Raw genomic sequence first — 9541 nt, forward strand, 5'->3', positions numbered from 1 at the left:
CATTTGCTTATTATTTATGAGTGGTGTCTGGTCTGCCTCAGTTTGAAGCATCTAAGAAAGATGTGAAACATAAAACTCAATGTAATTTTCCGCAGTTTGGTGTGTGTGTGAGAGTGTGTGTGTGTGTGTCACTCTGCTATGAGTCAGTGCCAGCAGTGGGTGGAGAACTTGACTTTCGCTCGTGTCTCCGTGACTGCCTGCAGTGTGTGTGTGTGTCTTCCCCCTCTCCCTCTCCCTCACTCTGCCACACCTCCCCTCCAAGCCATCGAGCGCCAGAGGTCCGGAGAGAGAGAGAGAGGGAGAGACAGACAGGACTCATGACTGTGCTGAATTTCCTGAATCAAGTTCCTTCACAAATGTAAGTATTTTTCTATGTCCTCTGCCTTTGTAAGTATTTGTTGTGCTTTACAGTAATATCCTGTGATTGACAGATAACGTGTTTTACCCGGAGCAAACTAAGATCTCCTCTACGGCAGATGCTTAAAGTCTTATATGCCAAAAGATGTATCATATTTTTGGACGGACAAAGTTTTTCGGTGAGGAGAGGGGATCATTTTTTAACCACCTTCATTTCCAGGTTATTCTGACTTTTTTATTCTTCTTGTTTTGCTTTAGCAGTACAGTAATAGATATTTTTGTCCGACGTTACGTTTTGCCTGGCATGAATGTTTAATTTGACTCAAAAAGTGATAAAACATTGATTACTAGGAGCGCTGTTTAGGTTAGTCAAGTATGTCGCGAGAGTGCTTTTAGCTTACTGAAATATAGGTTTATGTGACTACGTTCCTGTAGTGAGAATGTGTATTAATATCTGTACTACTAGGTTATAATTAAAGATACATGTTACTGCTGTGTGTTTTAATTTATAATTAAAGATGAATGTTACTGCTGTGTGTTTTAATTTATTTATAATTAAAGATACATGTTACTGCTGTGTGTTTTAACTTATAATGTAATTCAATTACTTTTTAATGACTTTTTAACTTGTGTGAGTGTATTGTGTAGCGTAAAACACTTTTTCTTCTCTCTGTAGGCTGTCTAGCGAGACTTTGGAAAACTTTTTGATGGCACATAGTAGAAACTCAAAGACGTCTTTAGCGTGCAAGGTATGTCCTTTTTGTTTTGATATGAATACTGGTCTATTTCCCTGCTGTGTTTATTTAAATATTGGGCTGTCAGATTCCACAGTTTAGGAACACGGTATATCCTGTTCCGTGACAGTACGGTACATTAAAGGACCTTTTTCCACGAGTGTGTCTCTGCACGTGCGCACGTTGTTGCGCGTGGCATGGCACAGAACGGTTACATGAACACGATACCCCCCCGTATGAATATGACTTAATGCATGTATGTTATCACACAGTTAATATAGATCATATTACTGTAGAGAGAGACCATAATGCCTGTATGTTATCACACAGCTAATAGTCATTTATGTCATGTTGTTGCCCCCTGGCTACAGAATGAAAACTATACGCTTAAAGATGCACTGTGTGGAAATCTCTCCATGTTGGCATTTCCATGTTGCTAAAATTCTAATAGTTCGACAAATTTCAGTTTGTGACATAATAAATAAGTATAATGTAGAGATTCATTCTACCATCTAAACCACGGTGAAATATATTTTCAATAACCAAAAATATTGTATTTTCAGCTGTTTGAAGCTGGTGTACAAAACCGAAAGTAAAAGATGCTAAAATGAAACATAAAACTGGTGCACATAGAATTGATCTAACGCTTCTTAGACTTGCTTTCGATGACAGATCTATAACTCATATTTCTACGTGAATTTGGTAGGTCGCCCAATTAGTTACATATTGCCTCTTAAAAGAGTAACTTTCATGATTTACATTTGTACTTTATTGAAAACCAGATGTTTTAGGCTTAGTTATAGAGAAACACGTCAATTCTGGTCTTTATTTTGACAGTTCATTGCAAAACTGATACATTTTGGTATTTGAGTAGTAAATCTAGCTCTTGTTGCCTGTAGCGCAGCAGTTCCCAAACTAGGGGTTGCGGCCCCGTGTAGGGTCGGCTGATATGAAAATGGGGTGGAGGGAGAATTTCCAAAATCCTGGTAAAAAATCAATACAACATAGTATATTGTCTGTCTCTCAAAATCATTGTAATGAGATGAACCTTAAAAATCTAAATGAAGATTAGTCAAATGTAAAAGTTTCAATTCAACTACAGAGTGCCCTTGGATCCTGGGAAAAGGCCACACTTGACCTTTCAACTTGAATCATTCCTACAGTGAATGGCTAAGCAGCTACGGTATGAAACCACATACTAATGCAGATATTTAATATGTGTGGGGAGGCAGAGGCACAGCAATTCACATCTACACCTTTGTCAGAAAACACTGTGAAACTAAGAATGTATGCTATAGCTAGCATTCAAGAAGAAACTGACTGAATGCCTCAAAAACAACCCACCTTATGCTCTCTAAATGGACGTTAGCTGTGAGGGCCGAGATGCCCATGCATTGACTTTAGTTCGATACTTCTCGGGGGATGCTATTCATGAGGACATATTGTTCTGCCTCACGATTACCGAGCAAGAAACGGTACATGGGATGTTCAGTGTGCTGCGTTATTATATTGACGAGAATATTCATGGGATCGAATGGTGGGCTTTTGCACAGATGAGGCTCCATCGATCATAGGACGGCAAGGCAGGCCTCTGCACTCTAGTTATGAATGTGTGTCCCTCTGCCATATGGACACATTGTATGATACACCCTCTGAGCTGTAATGGGTTCACCGAGAGCAACTGGCGGCAAAAGAGCTGAAGCGCTGAACTCCGGAAATATGCAGCAGGTAACATCGATTGTAAACTACATCGCAAAACTTTCTGGAGATATCGGATCAGAGCAGGACTGTTCTATTTCACTTGTCTTGGTGGTTATTGAGGTGAAGTGTTTAAATATTTTTTTGAATTGAGAGAGGAACTGTGGTCATTCACAATGGATGTAAAAAAAAAACAGACTTTGTTGACTTTCTGTGTAATTAAAATAAATTGTCTCCTTGCCTATGTAACAGACATATTTTGTGAAACTGAACGCAAGCATGCAGGGGAAATACAAAACAATTCTACAGATGAGTGACCGAATCAGCGAAATCCGTTTGACTGTGATCCTGGCTCAGTTGACATCCCGGTAAGTGGAATCGAACAGCTGGTCGAGCTGTCACGTGGCCGAATGCGTCAGACCATGCATTCACCGGTCACTATGGAGGAAATTCGGTTCCTGACTCAAAGGGAATACTGTGCCGTCTCCCTCCGAGCATTACAAGGAATTGTATGCTTATTCAGTGCTGTCTGCATTAAAAACACATATTGACCCAGGTTGGATATGACAGGAGAGATGAGGTTCTCACTGTCGACCACGCCCCCTGACTTTGTGAAGCTCGGTCGCAACATCCATCAAGCCCCCATCTCATTAGTGGTGGTGAAATAAAATTTTCAATTGACTCTCGTAGCCCCACATGAAACGTATATGATGGTGAGTTGAGAATACAATTAGAAATATTGTTAGAATGTTTTGCAATTGACTGTCATAGCCTCAATTAAAAAAGTTAACATTCTTTTTTTTCACATGGTTGTTGTCGCCAGAATGTTCAGATATCAAAATGGGGTACTAGGCCAAAAAAGTTTGTGAATCCCTGCCCTAGCGCTTCAACTCTACCATTGACATCGTAATGTAGAGGCACCTTGAGAAGGTACCGCTACCTCATCTCAATGTAGGGGTTCGGTGTTAAATACACTCCCTTCTAGACAGTGGTGTAAAGTACTTAAGTAAAAAATACGTTAACTTAAGTCGTTTTTGGGCGTTTCTGTACTTTACTATTTATATTTGGGACAACTTTTACTACACATCTATGTGGTTTTACGAAGAGGAAGAAAAAAACCATGTAGGTTTTGAGGATTCTACATTTATATTCTTAGCTACATCGGTCGTAACAAGAAATCGATGACGACTGTGGTCAATGTTAACTATCGATGACGACTGTGGTCATGTTAACTCGCTAACAGTTGGCTCATATGATAGGTCAGTGGCTGTGAGTTTCCCCAAATCTTTTATTTACAATATCCATCCAGTTCCCCACACGTTTATAATTCTGAGAAGTGAAAGCCTATCTGAGAAGGGTCGCCCTGGTAGTAGTTGTAGGTCTTTATACAGTACCAATCTGTGAGTTAATTTGACCATTGGGAAAAGAGCTACTGTGTAAATACTGCAATGTGGGTTAAATTGAATTGAGCCCCTAATCTTAATTTTCAAGGTGATGATTGCACTTTTCTTCCCTACACAATTGCAAGTGGCGATCGATGTCAGGAAGGAGCAGCCTTACCACTGTGAGCTAACTGTCCACGCAGTATTGGCTTGCGATGTACATTATTTAATTATCAGAGCATGTCAGTAGACTTCTGGTAAACTATGTTTACCCCCCCAAAATGTATATTCATGATAAATTCCCACCCACAACTTCTCACCTGAATGCATTTGATATATATATATATATATATATATATATATATATTTGAAAGCGTTGGGCAAAGGCTGAAATTGGGTAGTTAGCCTAATAACATGCTTTTCTTATTAAATGTATGTTAGTAGCTTAGTGACAGAATACTCTTATGTTTGTTACAGTGCATTTGTTCATTGACACTGTTCCTGCTTCTTCTTCTTCTGCAGAATGAAAATAAGATGTGCCCTGTTCCATAAATTGAGACAGAGGTGCTTCCTGTTGTCCCTGGCCCTGCTGCTGCTGTGTCTGCTGAAGCTGTTCTATGTTAAAGTAACTTTGAGGAACAACTTCTACATCGAACCCTATGGAATCACAGACCGCTCCTCACAGAACCCCAACCACCAGTACAACATCAACTGCACCGCCATCTACCAACTGGACCCTGTGGAGGTACATTAATAGATTGAATTAATTTGACCATTTTAAATATGTAAATAAATAAATAAATAAAACATTTCAAAATAAAGGATAAGATGGTGAAGTCGTTTTATTTTTCCGTTATGATCCTTGTGTCAAAGGTAGGGAAGTCCTTGGAGATCAGACGCAAAGTCATAGTGGACTTGGAGGATGACCGCCTCGTGTCTTTAACCTCAGACTGTCAGAGGTACTTGTGCTTTCTGTACACTACTTTTGTAACTTGCCTTTTGTTTTCTATGTATTTATTGTGAAGGGTTTTTAATGTTGTGAATATTTTGTAAGTGTTTTTCTATGGCTGTAAAGATGACAGCCTAATGGTGATTTTAATAAAGTACTATCGCATCTCTCATATCTTCTAATCTCAGGTACATCGAGACGAGAGGATATGACGTCATCCCAGTGTCGGAAGAGGAGCGGGGGTTCCCGCTGGCGTACTCCCTGGTGGTGCATAAGAACGCTGCCATGGTCGAGAGGATCTTCAGGGCCACCTACGCCCCTCACAACCTCTACTGCATTCACTATGACCAGAAGGTAGGGCCGGCAACCAGGTAGCCTAGAGAAGGTAGGTCCGGCAACCACGTAGCCTAGAGAAGGTAGGGCCGGCAACCAGGTAGCCTAGAGAAGGTAGGGCCGGCAGCACGGTAGCCTGGAGAAGGTAGGGCCAGCAACCAGGTAGCCTAGAGAAGGTAGGGCCGGCAACCAGGTAGCCTAGAGAAGGTAGGGCCGGCAACCAGGTAGCCTAGAGAAGGTAGGGCCGGCAACCAGGTAGCCTAGAGAAGGTAGGGCCGGCAACCAGGTAGCCTAGAGAAGGTAGGGCCGGCAACCAGGTAGCCTAGAGAAGGTAGGGCCGGCAGCAAGGTAGCCTAGAGAAGGTAGGGCCGGCAGCAAGGTAGCCTAGAGAAGGTAGGGCCGGCAGCAAGGTAGCCTAGAGAAGGTAGGGCCGGCAGCAAGGTAGCCTAGAGAAGGTAGGGCCGGCAGCAAGGTAGCCTAGAGAAGGTAGGGCCGGCAGCAAGGTAGCCTAGAGAAGGTAGGGCCGGCAGCAAGGTAGCCTAGGTAGCCTAGAGAAGGTAGGGCCGGCAGCAAGGTAGCCTGGAGAAGGTAGGGCCTGCAGCAAGGTAGCCTGGAGAAGGTAGGGCCTGCAGCAAGGTAGCCTAGAGAAGGTAGGGCCTGCAGCAAGGTAGCCTAGAGAAGGTAGGGCCTGCAGCAAGGTAGCCTAGAGAAGGTAGGGCCGGCAGCAAGGTAGCCTAGAGAAGGTAGGGCCGGCAACCAGGTAGCCTGGAGAAGGTAGGGGACAATCGGAGGGGATTTGTGCTGACTACTTGAGGGCTTTTAGTGATGTCTGTGTGTGTAATGGGAAGAGTTGGGTACAGCAGCAGACACATTTCCTGTCTCCTATATGGATTATTGATAGGCGTCTTCTTATCCTTCTAGTCCTCTCAGAGCTTCATAGCAGCCATGAGGAACCTGGCTCACTGCTTCCCTAACCTCTTCCTGGCCTCCAAGCTGGAGTCAGTGCAGTACGCCCACATCACACGGCTTAACGCCGACCTCAACTGCCTCAACGACCTGTTAGAAAGGTCAGAGGTCAAGTGGAAGTATGTCATCAACCTCTGCGGCCAGGACTTCCCCCTCAGGTAAACCCCCCCCTCTCCCCTCCATACACTTTTACAGATTATTTTACTCATAGTATAATTATTTTAATAATGTTTTATTGTCACATACACTGGATAGATGTAGTGAAATGGCTTCTCTGGAGCCAATTAAGGTTAAGTGCCTTGCTCAAGAGCACATCGACAGATGATAGTCCTAGTCCTTATCTGTAGTCTTTTAAAATCGTACTTGTAGTCATATACTCCTGAAATGGCACCGCTACTCTGGTCAGCAGTACACGGTATAGTCTTTATCTGTAAAGTCTTGAAAAGCACTGTACAATTGAAACGTTTGATAATGATTATTATTATTATCATTAGGTCGAACGGTGAGCTGGTGTCGGAGCTGCAGGCGCTGAACGGTGCCAACATGCTGGAGACCTCCCGTCCCAGCGAGCTGAAGAAACAGCGCTTCCGTTTCCAGCACCAGCTGAAGGATGTGCCCTACGAGTACCGCCGCATACCCGTCCGAACCACACAGGCCAAGGCGCCGCCGCCGCACAACATTGAGATGTTCATCGGCAGCGCCTACTTCGTCTTGTCCCGTGACTTTGTCCTGTTCGTGGAAACCAGCCGGGTGGCGAGGGACTTCCTGGAATGGTCAGCTGACACTTACTCTCCGGATGAACACTTCTGGGCAACGTTGACGAGAATCCCCGGTGTACCGGGAGAGATCTCCCGGTCTGCCCCAGATGTAACAGACTTGAAGAGTAAGACACGCCTGGTGAAATGGAATTATCTGGAAGGGTCTCTGTACCCTCCCTGCACTGGGACTCACATGAGGAGTGTCTGTATATATGGGGCTGCAGAGCTGCGATGGTTGCTGAACTATGGCCACTGGTTCGCTAACAAGTTTGACCCCAAAGTTGACCCGGTGCTTATCAAGTGTTTAGAGGAGAAATTGGAAGAGAAACGTAGGCGGTGGGAGAACACTGTGAAGAATTGAAAAGGAAAAACATCTGTAAATGAGATGGGATGGGAGAATCAGTTCACTTGTTGGTTTATATGGAAGATCTACCCAGTCTGCAGATGAGGTACTCCAGATCAACTAACTGCAAGGAATAAGTCCAATTCTGCAGTGGCAGGATTTTCTTGTTTTACAAAAAAAATATTTTTGTAATGTCTATTGAATACTAGTTCAAACTAAGTTGAACCCCGCTGAAAATTAAGTGTTGAAGTTCAATTGAACTGTTCGAATAAAAGGCTTCGCCCAACAGTTCTTTAATTGATGTCCAAGATGGACGTTTCAGAGGATAGTGAAACAAGACGATCAATGGCCAAAATATCTACACTGCTGGTTCTGTCACGGATATCACAGAGAACTTGTCACATGTTGCAATAACACCTAATGGAATGTCTCATCTTGATACCAGATCCAATGAGAAATGCATGTAGATTGAATAGACGGTCATTTCTGTTATTCTCTAAGATGCTGTCACGTAGGTACAATGCTACACTCTTTACCAAACCAACAATACCAAAGACACTCGACTAACAAAACGGCACATCAAAGCTGGATGTCAGGTTTTTATACATTTTCATGGAAACACTTATTTTTTAGTATTTTAGTATTAAGAATGAGTATTTTAGTATTAAGAATGAGTATTTTAGTATTAAGAATGAGTATTTTAGTATTTATCATCTAAATGATAGTATACATTTGTAGAGAAGGGAGTTTGATACAGCAGTAATGCAACAAGGTTTATATCTCTTCATAAGTATAAATGATTTGTTTCCTAATACATCTATCACTTTGAATAGTTTCTTAAGGCGTAATTCATGAAGTGGTTTTACTTGGTCAGTATATCTTGTTCCCTACCCTAGCTCACTGTCTATCCATAACTAGGCATACACTAAGACCTATATAGTACCTGAAGTTTTAGGAAGTTTAATGTGATAAGTAGGCTTTGTACTGTATTAAGGTAAGTTCAGTGTTGTTGTTTTTGGGGTAGACACACTGTTTATATGCTTGTATTCCTCTCACACTGCCTGCTGCAGTTGTACTTGTACTTCTTGATACAAACTGGTGTTTTAATCTCCTCTGTGACGACTCCACAGCCCAGAGCTCTGAAGACTGAGGACTCTGCAGCACTAATATACATCAACTCTGCATTGGCCGGACGGGAGGAGACCAGCCACTACAGCTCAGGCTGCCTAGTGTCTGGTCTACACTCTGACTCCTGGCACAGTCCTCAGAGTGGAGTTAGAGAGGAGGGAGGGAGAGATGGAGGGATGGAAGGGGGCAAGGAGGGAGGGGGGATAGAGAGAGGGAGAGAAGAAGGAGGAGAGGAGGGAGCCTCTCCTACCACTGGCAGCCAACAAAGTAATGTCTCCCCTCCGGCCTGCAACATTAAACAGATGACACAACTCAGCCCTGCTGCTGTTACCAAGCCAATGCTGATGTAGTCGGAAATGTGATCATTTGTGATGTTATGGAGCTTGTGAATCTTAATAATATGCCAGGTTACCACAACAAATAATGTAGCAGATAGCAGGACAAGATGTTGGTTTGTGTTGCAGACAGGGCTGACTGACTGGCCCGGCTGGTTGGATGGCCGACTGGCTGGCTGGTCGGCTGGCTGGTCGACTGGCTGGCTGGCCGATGGGCTGGTTGGCTGGCCGACTGGCTGGCCGACTGGCTGGTCGGCTGGCTGGTTGACTGGCTGGCTGGTTGGTTGGCTGGCTGGTTGACTGGCTGGCTGGTTGGTTGGCTGGCTGGCTGGCCGACTGGCTGGTTGACTGGCTGGCTGGCCGACTGGCTGGTCGACTGGCTGGTTGGCTGGCCGACCGGCTGGCTGGTCGGCTGGCTGGTTGACTGGCTGGCTGGTTGGTTGGCTGGCTGGTCGGCTGGCTGGTTGACTGGCTGGCCGACTGGCCGGTTGACTGGCTGGCTGGCTGGCTGGTTAGTTGGTACTATGCTCCACTGTGTCGATCAGGTGTCGTCGTCTC

General features: G+C 44.1%; 1 protein-coding gene across 5 annotated transcripts; it reads left to right on the forward strand.

The window, feature by feature from the left end:
- The first annotated feature begins 175 nt into the window (after nt 1–175).
- LOC115140350 (beta-1,3-galactosyl-O-glycosyl-glycoprotein beta-1,6-N-acetylglucosaminyltransferase 4-like) lies at nt 176–8350 on the forward strand. Of its 5 annotated transcripts, XM_065026856.1 has the most exons (9): nt 176–358; nt 432–577; nt 1034–1106; nt 3042–3157; nt 4694–4916; nt 5045–5130; nt 5309–5474; nt 6375–6577; nt 6914–8350. In XM_065026856.1, exons 2-9 carry the CDS (start codon nt 477–479, stop codon nt 7536–7538), a joined length of 1593 nt encoding a protein of 530 aa, XP_064882928.1. In that variant the 5' UTR covers nt 176–358; nt 432–476; the 3' UTR covers nt 7539–8350. The 5 variants fall into 5 exon arrangements, with proteins under 5 accessions (XP_064882928.1, XP_064882929.1, XP_029534556.1 ...); XM_065026857.1 differs by lacking the exon at nt 432–577; XM_029678696.2 differs by lacking the exon at nt 3042–3157 and having other exon boundaries at nt 179–358.
- Nucleotides 8351–9541: the final 1191 nt, after the last annotated feature.

This window comes from Oncorhynchus nerka, linkage group LG13, assembly GCF_034236695.1.
Source record: "Oncorhynchus nerka isolate Pitt River linkage group LG13, Oner_Uvic_2.0, whole genome shotgun sequence".
NCBI lineage: Eukaryota > Metazoa > Chordata > Actinopteri > Salmoniformes > Salmonidae > Oncorhynchus > Oncorhynchus nerka.

What these genes read in the sequence shown, in the direction of transcription:
- LOC115140350 (XM_065026856.1), top strand. Translation starts at nt 477, where the DNA reads ATGCTTAAAGTCTTATATGCCAAAAGATGTATCATATTTTTGGACGGA. An exon ending in CTGGCTCAGTTGACATCCCG is followed by an intron (nt 3,158 to 4,693) that starts GTAAGTGGAATC and finishes CTTCTTCTGCAG; the next exon opens with AATGAAAATAAGATGTGCCC. An exon ending in TTAACCTCAGACTGTCAGAG is followed by an intron (nt 5,131 to 5,308) that starts GTACTTGTGCTT and finishes TTCTAATCTCAG; the next exon opens with GTACATCGAGACGAGAGGAT.